The sequence below is a fragment of the Rhineura floridana genome, chromosome 6 (genome assembly GCF_030035675.1).
Source record: "Rhineura floridana isolate rRhiFlo1 chromosome 6, rRhiFlo1.hap2, whole genome shotgun sequence".
In the NCBI taxonomy this organism is placed as follows: Eukaryota; Metazoa; Chordata; class Lepidosauria; order Squamata; family Rhineuridae; genus Rhineura; species Rhineura floridana.
Genome location: NC_084485.1, coordinates 118,540,311 through 118,562,576, shown reverse-complemented (window position 1 = coordinate 118,562,576; position 22,266 = coordinate 118,540,311). Strand labels below are relative to the sequence as shown.

General features: G+C 41.7%; 1 protein-coding gene across 2 annotated transcripts in view; it reads right to left on the bottom strand.

Moving 5' to 3' along the window:
• Positions 1-22,266, bottom strand: part of LRRC8C (leucine rich repeat containing 8 VRAC subunit C) — a 76,864-nt gene that overhangs the window by 11,993 nt on the left and 42,605 nt on the right. For both annotated transcript variants that reach the window (XM_061633599.1, XM_061633600.1), the window contains exon 3: positions 11,270-20,812. In XM_061633599.1, coding sequence (XP_061489583.1) covers positions 18,542-20,812 — 2,271 coding nt within the window. In that variant the 3' untranslated portion in view covers positions 11,270-18,541. The remainder of the gene's footprint in view (positions 1-11,269; positions 20,813-22,266) is intronic.

Genomic DNA, 22,266 nt, shown 5'->3' with positions numbered 1-22,266 from the left:
AACTTCCTCTCTGGCCTTAGGATAAAAGTGTGGTTTTTCTTCTCTTCCGCTCCCCTTCTTTTCCTTTGCAATCAGTTTCCATTACTGGCATGATTTCACCATTAGTCAGACTCCTATCTTATTTTGTTGTTTATTAATCCTCATCCTGTTTCACTTTATCCCATGCCTTTGGGGGGGGGGGAATAAAACCTTACATTCTTTCTCTGACTAAAGGAAAACGGCATAAACCAATGTAGGAAAGTTCTTTTTTTAAGAGTGGAAAGGCAAGTGTTGCAAAAAAGAGCTGGAACAACTAAGGGACTTTTCCAGACCTTCAGGAAATGCATGTGTCAAGGCTCTGCTGGAGGGACTCAGCCAAGGGGTTTAAACCAGAGTTTGTGCTAAAAAGTGTTGGGTGGAGTTGCTGCAACAATAGTGCATTACTGGTGGATTTATACTGGACCATCCACACATCAATCCACTTTATTAGTTGCTCTGTGATGCTTCCCCAGCGTTATTGCATTATTGCTGTCTGAAGGGCACTCTTGTACCATAATGCAACAAGAGCAAGATAACCTTCTCTGTGGCTGTATGGGGGTGGTAGGGGTGGTTTTATTAGTTTATTTTATGGTATATTTATTTGGAATTTAACAATGTTGTAAGTTGCTTGGAGACCTTTGGATGACAAGTGGCTAGTAAATCTAATAAAACAACAACAACAACCCTGCCCCAGGATATTTACGGTATTAGAAGTTCCAGGATTTCAGCCAGAAGTTATGGGACCTGCACTGATTGGAAAGGAAGCTGTATGACCTCCCCCAAAACCTTTGCAGGCACAGTATTGAAAACAGGATTGTATATAACCATCCTGATACCATCATGAGAACAAATCATGAATCCACAATAAAAAGGACCATTGATCCATATGGTATTATGGACACTGACTGGCGGAGGGCTCCTTAAACTGCATAGTCGGGGATCTCCAAACACATCTGAAAGTGCTTTGCAAAATGATACCCAGGCTAGGGCAGCCTTTCCAAAAATGGCACCTTCTGAATGCTTTGGACTCCAACTCCCATAAGCCCCAGCCATCATGGCCAATGGTCAGAGATGACAGGAGCTGGAGGTCAACACCCAGAAAGTACCTGATTGGGGAAGGCAACTGTAGAAACAGCAGGTAAAACAAGCCAGGCTTAGAACTCCAGCCCAGATGTTGTCTATGGTTCTAGCTCTTCAGAACTTACAAAAGAGGTAAGTTGAGCAGGTGAAACAGACAGGCAGGTCAGATCAGCTTGGAGACCATAAGCAGCAACTCTATGACCTGAAAGGCTTAGAACTTCCACAAAATGCTTCCCTTAATTTCCCAGGAGGTTTGCTAAGTTGTCCTATCAGCCAGTCACACTACAACTGCTTGAGCATATGCTACTGCCTTAGTCTGAGTCAGATTGTGGATCTATCTAGCCCAGTATTGCCTGCTCTGACTTGAAGCAGCTCTCCAGGGTCTTAGATCAGGGTATTTCCAGAGAGCTGTTCCTTTTAGTTGGAGAAGTCAGGGTTTGAACCTGGGACTCTCTGCATGCAAAACAAATGCTCTACCACTGAACCATGACTCCTCATTGTTATAAGCAACAGATGGAATTGAAGCACTTAAACAGGTGTGAGGAACTTTTGGCCCTCAGATGTTGCTGAACTACAACTCCCACTGTCTCTGGCCATTGGCCCTGCTTACTCGAGCTGATGGGAGTTGTGGTTCAGCAACATCTGGAAGGCCAAAGGTTTCCCACACCTGCAGCAGAACAAACTAGAGTAGATTAATCCAACCTGCTGGGACTTAATCCTGACGGCATGCTACATCTTCAGTTGAGCTTTTATTCTCCAACTCCCCAAAGGACAGTAGCTTTGATGTGGGAGACAGTGTCCTCAATTAAAAAAAACACAACAAAAACACATCAGTATCTACTTGAAACCCAGCACTGAACATAGGATCATAGGGAGCTGCTTTATACAGAGTCAAACCATTGGTCCATATGGTATTGTGGACACTGACTGGTGGTGGCTGTTCATGATTTCAGATGGGGGTCTCTCCCAGGGACCTTCTGCATGCAAAGCAGATGCTCTACCACTGAGCTATGGCACCTTCCTGAAGAAGGCGTGCACAATCTCTAAAGGAGAAAATAAAATCATATTAGTGTATGAACTCCCTGTTTCTTTCCCAAGGGTTCTCCTCCAAAGGGGTAGAGGAATGCTCACCTAAATCCTTATTTGGACAGGAACACAGTGCAGCCATAGGGTTGGTTTGGGCCTCCTATTCAGGTTCTTTCATCTGCCTCCCCACCATCTTTTGCACTGAGTCTTTGCCTAAAATGCTGGCTTAGTAGCACCAAACTCTCATGTTGCTTGTCTTCTTGTGATATTTGGGTCTCAGAATATCAAGTGAAAGTTGCACATTGATTGTAACCTAATAGAGACTGCATCTCCCATGACTAGGCTGTCAGTGCACTCCCAAACTCTCTGAACTCTGTTAAACTCCTTTGCCTGAAAAAAGCAAAGAGACTTTCAACCGTGGCAGGGCTATAGGCAGCAGGCCAGTTTGGCAGCTGTTTTCCAATGCAATACTCTGAAAACAAGAAGGAACCCTGTGAGAAAGTGTCTGGACTACTGGCAACAAGTAGGAATAACAAAAGAGCCTTTATTTCCCTGAAAAAGGGGTGAAGAGGAAAGGCTCCAAAGGAACAGAAATCACAGCTTGCATCCTGCCAAGCTGTTGAGATCAGCCTCTGAGGTCCTACTCTGATTCTGCCCACCATCTAAAGTAAGGAGACAGGGCCTTTTCAGTTATGGTGCCCCCCACTCTGGAATTCCTTCCCCAGGGAGTTCTGTGAGCTGCCATCTTTGTTTTCCTTTGGTGCCAGAAGAAAACTTTTTTTAACCCAAACTATATAATAATAATAATGATGATGATGATGATGATGATACAACCTGCCCTTCACCATAATATTGTGGATTACAACAATATACAAATACAAGATTAAAATAAGTTAGAACAATTCACAGAAGAAGAGGGTGGGTCCTACAAATATCTCTCTCAGGTGTGAAAGGCCAGGGTAGAGGTGCATCTTCAGCATATGAGGAAAGCTAAACAATGAAGGTGCCAGATGCACCTCTGTGGTGAGGCATTTCCACAATTTAGGGACTGCCACAAAGAATCCCCTCTCTGGTCCGCCATCCTCCAAACTGAAGAGGGCAGTGGAACTACCAAACGGGCACCCTCTGCTGATCTAAATATCCAAAAGCATCTATAAGGAAGGAAATGGCATTTCAGATATTTGGGCCTAAGTCATTTTGAGCTTTAACCGTAATGTAAGCATCTTGAATTGGACCTGGAAATGAACTGGCAATCAATGCAGCTCTTTTAAAATGGGGGTGATGTGAGTTCTAAATGGAACACCAGCCAGTAACCTGGCCTCTGCATTTTGGACCAGCAGAAAATTCAAAGTCATCTTTAAGAGCAATCTTACTTAGAATGCAATAATCCAGTCTGGAAGTCACCAGAGCAGGGACTACAGTGGCCAAGTAATCTCTGTCCAAAGGACCATAACTAGAAATAGACACTGAGCTACAGAGGGCATTTGAGCCTCTAGTGATAGCACTGAATCCAGAAGGACCCCCAAGCTGCAGACCTGTTCCTTCCAAGGGAGTACAACCCCATCCAGGATAGGCCGTCTCCCCACCTCTGGGCCTGAGAACCTGGAATACATAACACCTCTTTCTTGTCAGGATTCAGCTTCCATTTATTAGTCCACATCCAGCTCATTACCACTTCCAAGCATGGGTCCTGCACCCGAACCACTTCTCTTCATTCAGATGGAACAAAGAGAATGATTAGTTTTATATTATGCTGGAATGTTATTGCAGCATTGTTCTGTATGTGTTTAACTGTGGTGCACTGTACTGTATTGCTTTATTCTTTGTAAACAGCCCTGAGAGCTTTGGCTGAAGAGCAGGTAATAAATGCCCTCCATAAATAAATAACTAAAAATGCTACTGCCAAGTTGCCTCAAAATAGGTTGAACAATTGTATAATAAATGTGGGTTGCATTGAAAATTAATCTAGTTTCACTGGAAAGCTACCAAAGCTGTGTCATGAAAGCAAGAAGTCTAAAAATTCTACTCCAATATGCCATATTGGGCCCTTATTGTGTAATTTGATTTATGAAACAACATCTTGCAGGAATTATTTGGAATTCTGAACTGCCTGTTTAAAAAAGCTTGGCAAATGTTAGGAGTTAATATGTCAAGAGTTCCATGTCAAGCACCATCCCAGTGGGTATTTTAGCAACTAAACCACAGCCGGCAGTATAATAACTAGGCAGGACAAGTATTATACAGCCACAAGAGTGGCTGTACACTATAGTCAACATGGATTTTTTGCAGTCTGCAATGTTAAATTAAAAATACCCCATGCCATTCTGATCCTTCCCATAAGCTCATTTCAAAACAAAACCTTACAAAACTTATAGTCCTGAACTCAGAAACGCTTGCTTAACAACCCTCTAAATTTTCATGGTGATACACACAACAGTCAGAGAGAATCGAGTGTTCAAAGTGTAAAAAGAGAGATAAAAAACCACTCCCCTTTTAGACATTTTTCTGTCAAGAGTTCTCATAATCTGTTGAAATTCATTAAAAATCAGCCATGTTCATAGAGTACCTGTAATCCTGTTACTGACCTTGCCCCATACTCTGACCTTCATCTTCTGCAGTTTAAAAGTTAAAAAAATCCCTGGCTGATTTTTAATTAATTTAAGAAATTTTGGCTTGAACTCAATGATAGTGTCAGGCATGCTCGAACCAACTGTTAGTGTTCTAAAAGCCTGCCGGCACCAACCTCTCCTGCTGAAATAGATGCTAGCATGCATGCCTGGCATCAACTAAGACGGTAGCAGGGGCATCAGCCCCTTAGGGAAGCCTCGGCCACCATCTTGGTTGATTGCAGGCATGTGCACAGCATGCCCATCATTCACCACAATGGGAGAAGTAGGTGGGGTGTGCAGGCAGGCATCAGGGGCCTGCATGGTTGTGTGTGGGGGTGCCTGGGAGCTCCTTCTCTGTGATCTGAGCAGGGTCGGGAGCAGATGCTGCCACAGAATGGAAGCGCTACCCCCCCACCCTAAGAAGGGGCCCTTCAGGGGCCCCTAAGGGCCCCAGAGGCCCTCGGCCAGGGCCCCACCTGGTAGCCCTCTGGCACCGGCCCTGTGGTGGCACCTTGATTCATAACATTTGAACTAATGTATATGCATAGGCTGTTTACCACTGCCTTCCACCACTACAACCCCCCCCCCAATACTCTGGGACTGAGGGGCTGCAGGAGTGTATTCTGCAGGATCTGGTTGTTTCAAAGGTACTAGAAAAAGAGCAGTAAGTTGCTTATGGAATGGGATGTATATTAGGAGAAGCAGGAGCTGGCATTCTGAGAAGTAAACTAATGGGTGAAATGCATTGGGAGCTGTGAGACCACAGTGAGGAGGAAGGGGGAAGGGTAGGGATTGTGCTGGAGCAGTGTGGAACCCCATGGCCATCCTTGTATTTTATCGATTTATTTATTTAAATTTCTATCCCACCCCTCCCTCCCAAAATGAGCCCAGGGTGGCAAACAAAGGACAAAACACTAAAAACATCTTAAAATATCTCAGAAAATAAGATCTTAAAAACTTCTTTAAAGAAAAACACCTTTAAAAGTCTTTAATTTTTGTTTTTTAAAAAAATCTTAAGAAGCTTTTCCAAAACAGAGGCAGATTAATCATACAACCATCCTGTGGCTGATCAGTGTCGGACTTAACACACCCCGAAAGGAGTTATCACTTGGAAAGAAGCCTCCCAGTGGCTGTAACGGTTGCCAGTTTCAGACAGTCATGCCTAGGGGTGGGCGAATCTGTCAATTTCAGTTTCTCTCAGATTATTTTTTTCTGTCTGAAGTTCTGCACATTTCCCTATCAGTTTGTGATTTAAAAACAAAAGTCCTGATAAAAACTGATCAGCATTTTCATGCAAATTTCCCTAACATACATATTTTTGTATGCAATTTTGCCTAATTTACACATTTTGCCTAATATGCACACAGGCTTCTTCTTGGAGGAAGGTTAGGATATAAATTTAATAAATAAATAATAACAAATAAATAAGTTTTGCAAAACAATTTCCCCTAATATTGTGTTATTTACTTTAATACTGCTGGGAGGAAGGGCAGGATATAAATCAAATAATAATAATAATAATAATATATGCATTTTATCCACATTGTACCCTAGTATATTTATTTTATTTATTACATTTCTTAGTCGCCCATCTGGCTGGTTCTTCAGCCACTCTGGGCGACGTACAAATTAGCATATCAGTGCAATAAACATTAGAATCTGAGCCAATAATAATAATAAAATCTATCTACACATCTAATAACATAGCAATCCAGTAAACATTAAAATCTACACCAATAATAATAAAATCTAATCCTCCCCAAAGGCCTGCCTGAAGAGCCAGGTCTTCATGGCCCGGCGGAAACTCATTATAGAGGGGGCAAGGCGGAGATCATTAGGGAGGGAGTTCCACAGGGTGGGGGGTCACAATTGAAAAAGTCCTCTCTCTAGTCCTCACTAATCTGGCTGTTTTGACTGATGGGATAGAGAGAAAGTCTTTTGAGGCTGATCTTGTTAGGCGGCATAACTGATGATGCTGGAGGCACAGTATTTGGCTGGAGAACTGTATTGCAAAATTTAAAAAAGTGCAGATTTTGAAGGACAGCTGTGGTTTGGTTCGCATATTGCTTGGGAAAGTGTGAATTGCATAGGTTTACCTTTAAATGTGAGCGGAAAGGAATTTCTCCCCCATGCCTTCTACCTCTTGCCTTGCTCTGCATTTCATACATCCTCATAGTATTGCAATGCTTCTCCTCATCCTCCTTGAAAAAAGGAGGTTGCTATGTTTTGCTAGAGGAAATAATGAACTAAGTGTCCTGGGTCAATTTCCCTACCAAACAGCAAGCTGACTGCGGGGAACTGATTCCTTGTATGAAATATAGGGTGAGAGGAGGGCCCAGAAGGGTAATCTCAGGAAACAGCTGTCGGCAGCTGATTTGGGGGCTTGCGACCACAAGACGTCTTATGCAGACTTTAGTTGCTCCAACTTTAGCATAAAGAAATCAAACCACAAACTGATGAAAGTGTCAAAGAGAAAGGGCACATACTCTTCCAGAAGCACATTTAACAAGCTGATTAAGAGAGAATCTCTGCAAATCCCAAGCAGCTTTTCACCAGTTTTGGTTTTTTTTAAGGTCAGTGAGGGACAGGAATGCATGAACATGCAAACTATCCAGGAAACCTGGCTAAATACTTGCTATTCTTAGCAGAATAACAACAGAGTCGACCTGGAAGTGTCACCATGATGTAAGAACATTGTTTTATTACAATGCACTGTCGAACGGATATAGGAATTGTATGGCCTTGTTTAGAAGGTCAGAAGAGTACAACACAAATCCTTGTAGAAAACAGCATTATCTTCAATTACATTTGCCCCCTCAGTCAAAATCAATAGTCTCATAACCGGTATAATGACGTTTTCAAGCACTGGTGAACCGGCCGGCTGACTTTCAATATAAGGCAGCAAACAACTTAAAGATGCTGCACTTATTATTTTACATTACATCTTATAATAGGGCTGGGGTGGAAAACCAGAGGCCCAATGTGGCCCCCAGGCCTTTCTAGGTGGCCCTCAAGACTCCCAAGGCCATGCCTTCTCCTCAGGCCATACTTCTCCCCAGTCTTGCACCACTCTTTCCTTTCACAATTGCCTGAATGGCGGTTTGCGAGAGTGTAGGAAAAATGGACTTTTGTCTGGCGGGAATGTCCTGACTTAAGAAAGGTAAGAATCACCATTGGCTCCACCCACATTTGCCCCTGCACTTGGTCACTTTTGCCTCTGGCCCTGCGCCCACTGCATATGGCCCCTGGAAGGCTGGTCACAAGGGAATGTTGCCCTCAGACTGAAAAAGGTTTCCCATTGCTGGAATAGGTTGTCTTCCAACCTTTTGGGCCTCGCTGAAGACCACCAAAGCATTGATGCACCGAGCCCATCCGGTAACAGGAAAAAAAAGTCAGTGTTGAAAATCCATGCATACTTCATTCAGAGAAATTTGCACTGATTTTCCGGTTCTTAAAGTAAGAATAGGCATGAGTAGTACATATATTTTAAACTTGCATTTCCTTGTGTGACTGTGTTGTCATTGAGCTATTTTGTAAGCCCTCCCGAGTGCATTTGTTAGAGAAAGGCAAAGTAAGTGTAATTAATGACAAACAAATAACATCCACAAAAAAGCATGAAAAATGGGGTAAATACTGACAGTAAGATCCTTTACCTCTCCACTCAGAAATTAGTGGAGGATTGCAGATTTCAATAGGATTGCAGCCCATCTGGGAGAAGATATGCTTGCTTTTCAAACAGATTCTTCTTCTCCTCCGTTCATTGTGCATGTCATCTCCAAATCTAGACATGTTCAGTGTGAACATCAGTTGTAAATTTGTAGGGGATACGAAAGGCTACTTTGGGAAGTTTCAGCTTCTATTTATTGAGGACCTGCTGAAGCATTCTAAATAATAAAATGTGTGTATGCAAACGCAAGCATGCTCTAATCCAGCTCAAGCCCCACTGAAAGTTGGCCCACTCATAGAATAGTAGAGTTGGAAGGGGCCTATAAGGCCATTGAGCCCAAACCCCTGCTCAATGCAGAAATCCAGCTTAAAGCATACCTGAGTGGTGGCTGTCCAGTTGCCTATTGAACGCCTCCAGTGCTGGAGAGCCCACCACCTCCCTAGTTCATTGGTTCTATTGTCATACCATTCTAACAATTAGGACGTTTTTCCTGATGTTCAGCTGAAATCTGGCTTTCTGTAACTTGAGCCTATGGTTCTGTGTCCTGCACTCTGGGATGCTCAAGATGAGATCCTAGCCCTCCTCTGTGTGACAACCTTTCATGAACATGCTATCATATCTCCCCTCAGTCTTCTCTTCCAAGGCTAAACATGGCCAGTTCTTTCAATCTGTCCTCATAGGGCTTTATTTCCAGTCCCCTTGTCCTCGTTGTTGCTCTCCTCTGAACCTGTTCCAATTTGTCTGCATCCTTCTTAAAGTACTGTTTCCAGAACTAGATGCAGTACTCAGGATGAGGCCTAACCAGTGCTGAATAGAGGGGAACTAGTACTTCATGTGATTTGGAAACTATATTTCTGTTAATGTAGCCTAAAACAGCATTTGCCTTTTTTGCAGCCACATTGCACTGTTGGCTCACATTCAGCTTGTGATCAACAATAATTCCATGATCCTTCTCGCATGTAGTATTGCTGAGCCAAGTATCCCCCATCTTGTAACTGCGATCCATTCAGAGTGGAATCAGACATAAAACAGGGATGTGTCATTGCTCCTACTTTATTTGCTATCTTCATTGCTATGATTCTACACCTTATTGATGGGAAACTCCTACTTCCTACTGGTGTGGAAATCATATACCGAACAGATGGAAAGCTTTTTAATCTCAGTAGGCTGAAAGCAAAAAGGTAATGTCAACCTCTGTTGTAAAACTTCAATATGTTGATGATAATGTAGTCTCCGCACATTCAGAGAAAGATCTTTAAACTATCCTAAATGTCCTTGCAGAAGCATATGGAAAGCTTGGGCTCTCACTTAATATTAAAAAAACCAAACTGCTTCATCAACAGGTGTGAACTAGTCCCTCTGTAGCACCATCAATCCAGCTTAATGGTGTGACGCTGGAGAACGTTGATCACTTCCCCTATCTTGGCAGCCATTTTTACTCTGTAAAAGCTGACATCAATGCTGAAATTCAACATCATCTGAGCTCTGCGAGTGCCGCATTCTCCCGAATGAAGTGTAGAGTGTTCGAGGACTGGCGTATTTGTAGGGAGACCAAAATGCTTATTTACAAAGGCATTGTACTACTGACCTTACTGTACACCTATGAAACATGGACCATTTATAAACGCCACTCCCAACTTCTTGAAAAATTCCACCAACGCTGCCTCCGGAAAATTCTGCAAATTACTTGGGAAGACAGACAGACTAATGTTAGCGTTTTGGAAGAAGCAAAGACTACCAGTGTTGAAACAACAATCCTTCAACATCAACTTTGCTGGACTGGCCATGTTGTTTGAATGCCTGATCACAGTCTTCCAGCTACTTTACTCCCAACTTAAGGATGGAAAATGGAATATCAGTGGACAGCAAAAAAAGGTTTGGAGATGTTCGTAAAGCGAATCGAAAAAAATGTAACATGAGCATTGAGAACTGGGAGGTCTTGGCCCATGAATGTCCCCAATGGAGGTTGGCTATTATCAAAGGTGCTGTGGACTTTGAAGAAGCACGAATACAGGGCGAACGGGACAAACGAGCTAAGTGGAAGGCACGTCAAACAAATCCTCATCGCAACCATCTCCCATCTGGAAACCTATGTCCTCACTGTGGGACTGTGTGGATCCAGAATTGGCCTCCACAGTCACTTACAGACCCACTGTTAAAGACCTTATCTTGGAAGACAATCTTACTCGGCCACGAGTGATCGCCAGTGAATGAATGATTGCTGAGCCAAGTATCCCCCATCTTATAACTATGCATTTGGTTTCTTTTTCCTAGGTATAGAGAACTTTGCACTTATCCCTGTTAAATTTCATTGTTATTTTCAGCCCAATGCTCCAGCCTATCAACTTTGGTTTTTTTCTGTCCTCCAGAGTATTAGTTAACTCATGAATTAAATTGGTTCTATAGTTGTCAATAGGAGTTTCAATTCCCTTTACTTACACCCCCATTTGATGTTCAAATTACATCTCCACCCCCATTTTATTTGGGAACACTTGCATCAAGAAAGAAAGAAAAAGAAAGAAAGAAAGAAAGAAAGAAAGAAAGAAAGAAAGAAAGAAAGAAAGAAAGAAAGAAAGAAAGAAAGAAAGAAAGAAAGAAAGAAAGAAAGAAAGAAAGAAAGAAAGACTGCCTTCTTGGATCTAGCTTGTTCATCTGTCACCTACCACTAATGTGTCACAACGATCACTGCATTTTAGTTCACAGGTGTCTGGTCAATGGCAACTCTTTTCAGCACAAGAGGTAAAGCAACGGTGAGGAACCTTTTTTCTATTGAGGACCATATTCTTTCAGGGGCCTGTGGGGGTCAGAGCCAGACCTTTTTCAGCCAGTTCTCTCTCTCTCTCTCTCACACACACACATACACACCTACCTCTTTTTCGCTTTCTGTCCCCTCCACACCTTTCCCACTCTGTCACCCTCATGAAATTAGGCCAGAAATTGGACAAGGGCTACCTATGCAATAAAGGGATGTAGGAGAATAAGTACATTGGCAAAAGAAATGCTTTTGTTCCAAAAACATTATGTTTGGAATAGACTTTATTTAGTCTTCTTTCCTCCTGTGCATCCTCTATCACAACAAAATCCAAGATTATGCATTCCAGGGAGAATGGGAGAGAACGCAAATCAGGTTTGGTTTTGATCACAGCATCCCTGTGATCAAGGTCAAATTCCAGACTTTGTTTCAATGCAGTTAGATTGGATATATCCTGATCTTCATTTTATTGCACATTTCACAAACTGTTACATCCCCTCCCCCAGGACAAAATGCCCATTATTATGATTACACTGCTATGAATAAAAAAAAATGATTCAAACTAGGTGGCCATGATTTGCTGTAATGTTTTATGTGGTCAGCTAAAGGCAGATATAGGTTTGTAATTTATTAAGCAAAATGATTGAATACATATGGCACTTCTTCATTGATATAATTTCTCGACCTTGGACAGAATTAGGAAATTAGAATTTTTCTCAGCAAGAGCTTTTCAACTATATCCTGATATGATTTTGCACATACATCAAAAAAGTAAATATAAATAAAAAGAAAGTCCAACATCAATTTACCTGAGTTGGTTTCATGATATGACACAACAATTTTTTTAAAAAACCTGTAATTTTAAGCAATTACAAAACATTAATAACTATAGCTAACATGAGCATTTGCAATTTCTGTTTAGAAAATGAATGTGCCATGAAATACATGCAATACACTCTTAGTCATAATCATAAAGACTTTCAATACGCATACATAAACAAGAGGCATTTTAAAGGAAGCTCACACTCTTTAATCCACTGGTTTTGAAGATGCTCCAGAGAGGTCAATGGCAGTTCTCCAGAGTAAGTTGTGCTAGAACTGCAGTCTGTACTGAACACTTTCTCCGACTGCAGTAGTTTTTAGAACTGGCTCACACAACTCCAAGACAAAAACTCTGTATGTACAATGGAGCAGTGAACACATGCAGTTACCTGCTAGCATGTGAAGAACATGACACATCCACGTCTCACACAATCCCTTCTCCTTCTACAGCAGAGGTAAGGAACCTTTGGCTCTTCAGAAGTTGCTGATCTGCAGCTCTCATCATCCCTGGCCATTGGCCATGCTTGCTGGGGATGATGTAAGCTGTCGTTCAGCAACATCTGAAGGGCCAAAAATTCCCCACATCTGTTTAATCATCATCAACATCATGTGCTCTTTTGATAAAAAATGAGGTGCCGGTACTCACAAATGGATAAAAGCGCTGAGTGCCACACATAATGGCTGCCATGGGCAGCAAAAAAAAGAGATACCAGTACTCTGTAACGGTAAGTACTGTCACAAAAAAGCAATAATAATAATAATAATAATAATAATAATAATAATAATAATAAAGTAGTTGTAGTAGAAGTAGTAGTAATGGAAACATTGCAGAAATTGTGGTTATCCTGATGTCCTTCTATGCAGGTATGTGTATGTATCACATACATACAGAATTTCGAACTAATGATTGTGTGAACCAGGCCTTATTCACATGTAGATACAGTGCACAGTAGCTACACCCGACACACTGGGGCAACCTGGTTTTGTTCTGGTTAAAGCACAGGCTGCAGCCCCCCATACATTTAAAGCACTCTTCTGCCACTTCAACAGTCATGGCTTCCCCCAAAGAATCCTGGGAACTGTCGTTTGTTAAGGATGCTGGGAACTGTAGCTCTGTGAGACATCTCCTCACAACTTTCAGCACCATTCATAAACAGCAGTTCCCAGGAATCTTTGGGGGAAGCCATGACTGTTGGAGTGGCAGAAGAGTGCTTTACATGTATGGGGTGGATGTGAACATAAGCAGCACCCTTCAGCTTTACCACTTCTAGTAGGTTTCATTTGTGATAAGCAGCCATTTGCAGTCAAGCACCTATGAAAGTGAACCACATTTTAGGGCTCAGTCTGCATTGTCCCTCTCCCCTTGACACCCCCATCCTTACTGTAATCTCTGATTTCTAATCTATGATAGGCAACCACAGAAGTCACTGGTTGAACAGCAACATTAAACAGTTTACATTTATTAGCAACACCACCACTTTGGTCTATTAGATTTATACTTAAAAAACCCTTTCTTCCTCACATCCCATTAAACTTCAGAACCATAAAAAGTGTCCCACTTATGTGAATATTTTAGCTTGGGGTGTTTCAGTTCAACCTCTGACTTGTTGACACATTTGAGCGGAGGATGAAGGGAGTTGAAAGAAAATCAATCGGAGGGAGAAAGCTGGCAGGACTGGAGTTTCATCCTAGCATATGTGGCCACCAAAACAAGAGCAGGATTGTCCACTGATATAAAATTGGAGATTTCATTTTACAATCTATATAACAATGATTTTTAAGGTTTACAGTTTCATACAGAAAGTCTATGGCTTATCAGATTTAAAGTGGTTTAATCATCATTCCCCTTCTAAGAGAACTGGATGGAAGGACCCCTAACAAGGAATCCTCAGTATCCCCACCAAACTACAATTCCAAGAATTCTTTGGGAAAGCCATGGAAGTTAAACCAGTATAAAACTGGTAATTATGTGAATGAACCAAGGAAGCATTACCAAAAAGATGGAATTCTTGGCTGACATGGCTGGATGTTGTTTTCATAGTAACGAGTCAATGTCTGAATCTATCAGTGCAGTGGGATGAACTCTCAGAATAATACATGTAGCAGTGATGGGGAATCTGTGGCCCTCAATGTTACTGGACTCCAACTCCCATCAGCCCCAGCCAGCATGGCAAGTGGTCAGGGAAGTACAGAAATGTCTGGTCGCAGATTCCCCATCCCTGATGTATAAGGCTGCAGCCCTAATTGTGTAAACTAGCTTTCCCCAACATGGTGTTCTGCAACTTCCGTCATCCCTGACCATTGGCCATGCTGACTGGAGCTGATATGATATGCCTCCCTTAGATTCAGAAGCAATAAACACATCTTTGAATACAAGGATGGGAGCCTGGATGGATCTAATGGGAGCTGGGAGTTCAGCAACATCTGGAGAGCCACAAATTTCCCATTACCATTCCTTGCCTTAATACCATTTGCTGGGAAATGGGGAAAAATTGACTTGGTTTGCATTTAAAGCCAAATTTATCAAATTTGCACTTTCCAAAACGTGAGAACTGAAATAAGGTCAAAATTCACACTTATCCGAATTTTGCAATGCAGTTCTCCAACCAGTGTTTTTAAAAATGCATATATTAGAGAACAATTTGTATATAAATGAATATAGCAGTGAAAATAACATACAAAATTGCATTATATCAGGAGAAATGGCTTGCAAAAATGGATACATTATTAAAAATGCACATAAAAAGAGTTTTATAGGAGAACTTTGCACTAATATGCTGACGAATTGTCGTGAGGATTTAAAAAAAACTGGAAATTGTGGCAGAATTGAATTTAAATTTGGAAAAATGAGAAACTATGAGAAGCGAGATCTTTCCATCCCTTCTGGGAAGCAATAGCAGAAGAGGGCTGCGGACTTCATTAACTGGTGATGAGCTTCTTGAAAGCACACAGTGACCACTGTAAGAAACAAGATGTTGGACTAGATAGATCAGGTGTGGGGAACCCTTGGCCCTCCAGCTGTTGCTGAACTACAACTCCCATCAGCCACAGCAACCATGGCCAATGTCCTGGGATGATGGGAGTTGTAGTTCAGCAACATCTGGAGGGTCAAAGTTTCCCCACCCCAAGATAAACCTTTGGTCTGATGCAGCAGTGCTCCCCTTATGTAATAACAAGAGCATATGCAATAGCTACATGTATAAGGAAGCTATTCTTTTTATTTACCGAACCATTTTATGAAGACACACTTTGATTGCTTCATGCAACTCTGTCCTCGTAGGAATAACATGGATTGTATTTTAAGCCAATCAAAGTACTGTAAAGAAAGTTTTTCTAACATGTAAACAAAATGAGAGCTTTGGCCATACACTAGATGCTTCCAGTTCAAGAAAGCTAACAAGGAAGACAAAACCTAAAGATTGAGTTAAGTGCCTAACAATCCTTAAAATACTCAGGGGCAAAATAACATCTCACTGTTCACTGCACATGGGCTTGTCAAATAATGGGAGTATAAATCTGGTCTTGGAGGTGCACTGGGGTTGTACAACCACTCCATAGCAAACTCCATTACAATTCTACCCCAAACAATAACTTGACCACATCATGCACTGTTTGTCATGGCAGGTGGCGGGAGAGATGTTGTATCAGAAGTCATAAGCACCTTTGGTGGAATTCTCTTCCAGAATGCATGATGCAACTGCATACTGTGCAGCTGACAGTGAAGGAGTACGTGTGCAAATATAACTTACTTTTACATGAACATTCCAGCCCAAAGTACCATGTGATGGATGCAGTTTCCTCACAGTTGGACCCTCTTTCAGCAAAAGTGAATTAGGCTTCTTATGTGCAGGCAGGGGAGGGCTATTTTTGACCACTGGCACTTTAATAAGTTTATTACTAAGCATCCACCTCCTCAAAACTGAGCTATTAGATAGCACAGTGACAATTGCCCCAGAGCCTGATATATGAAGGTTGCAGTTCTATACCCACTTACGAGGGAGTAAGCCCCACTGAAGTCTGAGTCACAGGTACTTTTGAGTAGACTTGTACAGAACTGCATGGCAAAGCACGCTTGCTAGGGAGAAAGCACTGAATTCAGTGAGTCATACATTTGAATAAACATGCTTAGAATTGCAGTGTCAGTGGCATGTTCAACATGAATAGATATCCAGAAGTATTAGCAAGCAAGTGGCAGGATCGCCCACAAAAGAATGTAATACATATATATGTCAGGCTCTGATCCAGCTGTAGTCATGGGTAACATTAACATATTATTATAAACCATAGTTTATCATGACAGGAATAAGCCCATCTCTCTCTTCCTCCAGCATGGCCGCAAGGAGATCGGAACCTTTTGTTTCTATTTTTGACTAAACACAGTTCAGCTTTATCTGAACCCTAAAGTGTGTTTAACTATGGTTTGTTCAAACAAGCCAGCTTCATAATCCCTGGTCTGAAGTTTGGCTTCTTTCAACCAAACCATGGTTGGTTGAGATTGGCAGAAATGGGAAGCTGCAGTTAATAAAAAATGGGTCTAAGGCTCACCTAGGCTTGCCCTCAACATCTGAATGCTGTCATAGGCAACTAGTCATGATACTTTGTGGCTTCATATGGAGATATATATCCCCATCCACATAAAAAAATCCATCTGTTCATTTCAGTGGGGCCTAGATGAGTATTATGATGTAGATAAGGATATACGTTCAAATGTGCAAGCATATTCACAATTGCTACATACATCCATATGCAGATAACCTTGCTAAATGGAGGTGATTTTGTACTATGGATACTTGTTTTATAGACCTCCAGTTTTATCACCTAAATAATCGTTATTAACTTCAATATAAAAACACATTCCATCTTGTGTAAATATTCCACCACCACTCAATGCTGATAAAGTTTAAGCGCAAATATTCTATTTTCTCTGTAATATGACATATGTTTTGGTAAAAGTAAACCTTGCTGAGTTCAGTGGTTTCTTCCCAAGCAAGCATAAATCAGTCCACAGCTTTAGTTTGGAAAGGTTACAGCTTTTCTTAACTAGGACATTTCTAACAGGACTTTGTCTTACAGTTTGGCAAGTAATATCATCATAATCAATTTATCTGTATACTTCCTTTCCAACAGTGCAAAGCAGTTCACAAAAATATCACTCCCTATCCCTAGGGAACCCTGGATACTGTAGTTTTGTAAGAGAAGTTAGGAGAATCCCTAATATAATTGTCAACATCCTCACCAAACTTCAATTCCCAGGATTCTTGGGGGTAAGCCATTACAATTAAACCAGTATTAATCTAATATATATTTTGTTTGGGGTACATTTGCCCTTGGAGAATCACAAAAAGCATTCAATAGGAAGTTCACAACCTTAATTCTGCTGATTCACTGTGCTGATTCATTCATTGATTTTGTTAACATTCATGATTGCTACTTGCAAACATTTGAGAGCATCCACACATTTGGAAAGAGTTACATACAATCTTTTGTCGGAAGAGAATCTCTAATAGAGGCTCTGACCATGGCTGAAAATCCCATAGACGGAGACGGTGACTCAAAGACATGACATCACTACAGAGAGCTGTATCCTAGCCAAAAATATGATTATAATTAGCTTTTAAAATACAGAATCTTCAAGAGAACAAGGCTTCTACTGCCAACAATAGATGTTCTGTGAGGCTCTTTCTCAATCCACAATCAGAGATGAGGATGCCCCTCTCATCCGTGATGGGCTGCCTTACTGCACTGTCAAAATGAAACCTCAAGAACAGGACAGTCTGACATGCTGGAGCTACAGTTACCCACAACAACTAGGATGAAAAGAAAAAAAGACAGAGGGCACTTACCACCTTAAAGGATTAGACCAGGGATGGGGAACCTGTGGCCCTCCAGATGATGCTTGATTCCAAATCCCATCAGTCTCAGCTAGCATGGCCATTGGTCAGGGATGATGGAGTTAGAGTCCAGCAACATCTGGAGAGCCATAGGTTCCCCAGCCTTGGATTAGCTGGTTCACAAAGCAGAATGGAATGGATTAAGAGTTGCTACAGCAACTGTACATTCATCTACTTACTTACATATGTTACCTGCATTAAACACCTTCAAACATACTGACCCTATTTTTGGACAGCCCCATTTTTTAAAGGCAAACAAACAATTTGACTACCCTGATACAAAATAAGAACTACAGGGACCCATAGAATCAAGGCAAAATAAAAATGAAAACAATGGCAAACACTGGGGTGGGGTGGGGTAAACCAAATAAAATTTATATAAAAATACCTATAAACAACCTAGTCCAAAAATGTCCATACGGAAAACTTTGTGTCCAAGGGAGCATTAAAATAATAAAAAATAGACTTTAAAAGGCATATTCAGGCTAGCTTGTGGTGTACAAGGCATTTGACAGAGATGTGTTTCTGCAAAGCAGGAAAGAGGAACCTGTGGCCCTCCAGATGCTGCTGGACTACATCTCCCATTATCCCTGTCTACTGGCCATGCTGGCTAGGGCTAATGGGAGTTGGCCACAGGGTCCCCACCCCTGCTGTAAAAAAACTAAGAGAACTAAAGTTATTCTGCCTTCATCTGCTCCCTGACATCTAAAGGCAGGGTTTCAAACAAGGTGTCTTCAACCACCAGGCTGCTCTTTTTCAGAGCTCTGCATTCACCAAGTTCAGGGGGGAGAAACTCCAGGTGGTTTCCTTTAATGTCCAAGTAGGACAGCAATACCAGATTCCCAATTTTAGGCGACAGAACGGACAGGTTGTTTTTCCCAATTTTCAGCGTCTTGAGTTTTTTGCAAAAATAGAGCTCATCTGGGATACTTTCCACTTTGTTGCATGTAATTGAAAAATACTGTAAACTTTGTAGCACCCCAATTTCAGGGGGAATGAACCGGATGTCGTTGTAAGACAAGTCTAAGTATCTAATTTTGTTGCATAGGAAGAGGTGGGATGGGAGGACCTCTATCTTGTTGTGACTAAACGAAAGCCTTTCCAGACTAGTGAGCTTCTTTATGTGCTCGGGGATGTAGGTTATACTGTTGTGCCATAGTTTTAGGATTGTAAGTTTTCTAAGGTGTTGAAAGCTAACAATTTCCTCTATTGATTTGAGATTGTTTTCCTTTAAGTCTAATTCCTGGAGGCTGGCAAGACTGAAAACAGCATGGGGAATGCGCTCCAGGTCACAATGCACTAGCTCTAATTCCGTCAAGTTTGTCATTTTCTTCAGGTTGTTGAGCATCACTAGTTTACTGCCATCATTGTGAATGCACATTTTCTGAAGGTGACTTGAAACATCGACCACAGACTGAGGGATTTTGGACAGATTGCTTTTAATGTACAGAACTTTAAGGTTCTTTAGTTCCCGAAAAGACTCCAAAGTTATATTTTTAGAAATATCATGGCTCAAAGAACCAATTAAACTCAGCTCTTCCAAATTCCTGAGTCCATACATCCAAGGTGGCAGTTCTCTGAAGTCATCAAATTTGACATTCAAGACTTTCAGATTTTCTTTCAGAAATGCCAAGGCTGCACTGTGGATCTTTGCAGAGCACTGGTACAATGAGAGCTCCTGAAGATTATCCAATTGTACAATGGTGGCTGGTATCATGACATTATTAATTATTTCTAATTTCAAAGCTTGAAGCTCTGTAATTTCAAAAACTGTGTCGGGAAGTCCAGACAACATAAAGAGCTGTAGCTCCAAACGGTTATGGGAATTCATCTGTAATCTTTGTCTCAGTTTATCCGCAGTCCACTCATTGTTTAGATTCAGCTGTTTCAGTTTGTTTTCACTGACCTCAGAAAGAAACACAGCAAATCTTTTGGAATAAAGAGGGTCATACTGATCTATCATGTGGAGCATAAATGCAAAATCATTTCGGACATCTGGGATATCATCTATCCCAGTCTCTTGCCGGACATACTCAAATGAGTATTCCTTTAGTGAGCGGTAAAACAACCAATACAAAGTGTAAAGGCATGTGAATCCATAGATGCTTACAAAGCACAGGTAGCAGAAGGAAAGTTTAGAAAACAGATGCGCCATAGTGTGATTGCAAGAAAAGTTCTTATAGCCTGTCATGTCCTGTATGTCAACATTGCAGTCTACTGTGAACTGAACCTTTGAAACAAGCGCACTGTTGTATGCAATAATGATAAGAAATTTAATCACTTTCAGCACAGTTTGCCGCACATACATAGCGTAGAGCAGATCACCTTCCTCAACATGCAGACGGAACTTCTTCACCTTCTCAAACAATGCTTTGGCCTGTTCCCCTTCTTTTTTATCCAGAGCTCCTGGTGTCCCCTTATCCACAATGAACTTCTCAGGTATGGATCTCAAAGACTGAGTCTTGACCAAAGTCCCCTCTGTGCTTGGTTGGACAGTGTTTGACCTGCTGATGTTGTTCTTCCGGTTGTCCTTCTCTTCGGAGTCTTCTCCAGAAACTTCAGATAAAGCCCTTGTTGTCCAAGGAGAGTCAAAGCATTTCCCCAGAATGGAGATAAAATGTTCAATTTTTGAGCTCGACCCAGGGAATTTGAACCAGAAGTTGCTACACAGCATGAAGATCAGGGTGTGAATGAGGACAAGGTAAGGGAAGTATTTGGCATACCAGTGCAGGGCACGTTCGTAGCACATTTGATTTATAAAGCTGTACTGCTGGAGATCTAAGTCAGTCTTCAGACCCTTCATTTCAACAGTAGCAGGAGGCGTGGATGGCTTGGGTGGAAGATATGGGGTTGCATTGGAGACTAAATTTGACACATTAGGAAGGTGAGAATTGTTCTCCGAAGGCTGTACTCTTTTGGGAAGGCATATGATCTTATCCTGCATAACCTAAAATGTATGCAAACAAAAAATATTTTAAAACATGTACCATGTTAAAAAAAAAAATCATTTGAGAAAAAGCATATCATGTGCCAAATCTCTAAGAAACATCTTTGTCCACTGACTGCTTAGCTTTGGAATAAGAATCATGACACCTAAAGGGCTACCATAATGTTTTGACCACTGATATCTTTCAAAGACTATCAGTCACTCTTACCTGTTGGTGCTGGAACCAAACAGCCATGGGAATAATAATAATAATAATAATAATAAAATAATAAAATTTTATTTCTAAGTCGCCTATCTGGCCGAATTAATGGCCACTCTAGGCGACGTACAGAAAATTAAAATATAACATATAAATACAAATACAACATCAGACTCTACTTAATCTAAACCCACCCTCATCTTTACAGAATAAAACTAAATTACCCCAAAGTCCCGTAGGCCCGCCTAAACAGCCAGGTTTTCAATTCTCGGCAGAAACCTACCAGGGAGTGGGCATGGCGAAGGTCACATGGCAGAGAGTTCCAGAGGGTGGGGGCCACAATCGAAAATGCCCTCTCTCTGGTCCGCACCAGCCTAGCTGTTTTAACTGGCGGGACCGAGAGAAGGTCTTGTGAGGCTGATCTTGTCAGGCGGCATATTTGATGATGCTGGAGGGGCTCCTTTAGATATGGACACAGAAACTCGCAGTATTGTGATTTTTTATTGCACTTTTAAAAATAATGTATTTCTTTTATCCTGCTCCATCCCAAGGTTTAGAAAAGATTACAGGATCCCTCCCTCCTCTCTTCTCCCTGCAGGTTATATCAGTACCCAAAGCCATGCTGGCTAAGGCTGATGGTAGTCCAAAACACCTGGAGGGCACCAGATTGTTCTATACCAAACGGACAACTTTTAGGAACCATTATAGTCCACCACTACTGTGCTGGTGGTGGAGGTGGTAATTCCCCTCACAGATCTAGAGTTCCCAGAGTTCCCTGGGAAGAGGGATTGACTGTTAAAACATTCTGGGAATTGTAGCTCTGTGAGGGGAGCAGGGGTCTCCTAACAACTCTCAGCACCTATAACAAACTACAGTTCCCAGGATTCTGTGGGGAAAGCCATAACTGCTTAGAGTGGTACAATACTGCTGTAAATGTACAGTGCAGATGGGGCCAGATTGATTGCTCAATACCCTTTCCAGGCTAATAGGGCCAAGACAAACAGACAGCCTTGCCAAGGAAAAAAGGCCACACATGACGGCAAGAAGCCACTTCCCTTCAAAACACAACGGAGCACTCACTCGCCACAGCAGTGCTTATATATGACCAGTTTGTGGCTCAGAAAGGTTTCAGCCCTTAGTACAATTAGTCCAGTGCCATTTCCAAAGAGTGTATAACCCAAAATGTAGCTGTAATGTACAACTGGAGAGTGCTGGAGGCTACCAGAATGCTTTCAGCTCTCAAATGTCTGATAGG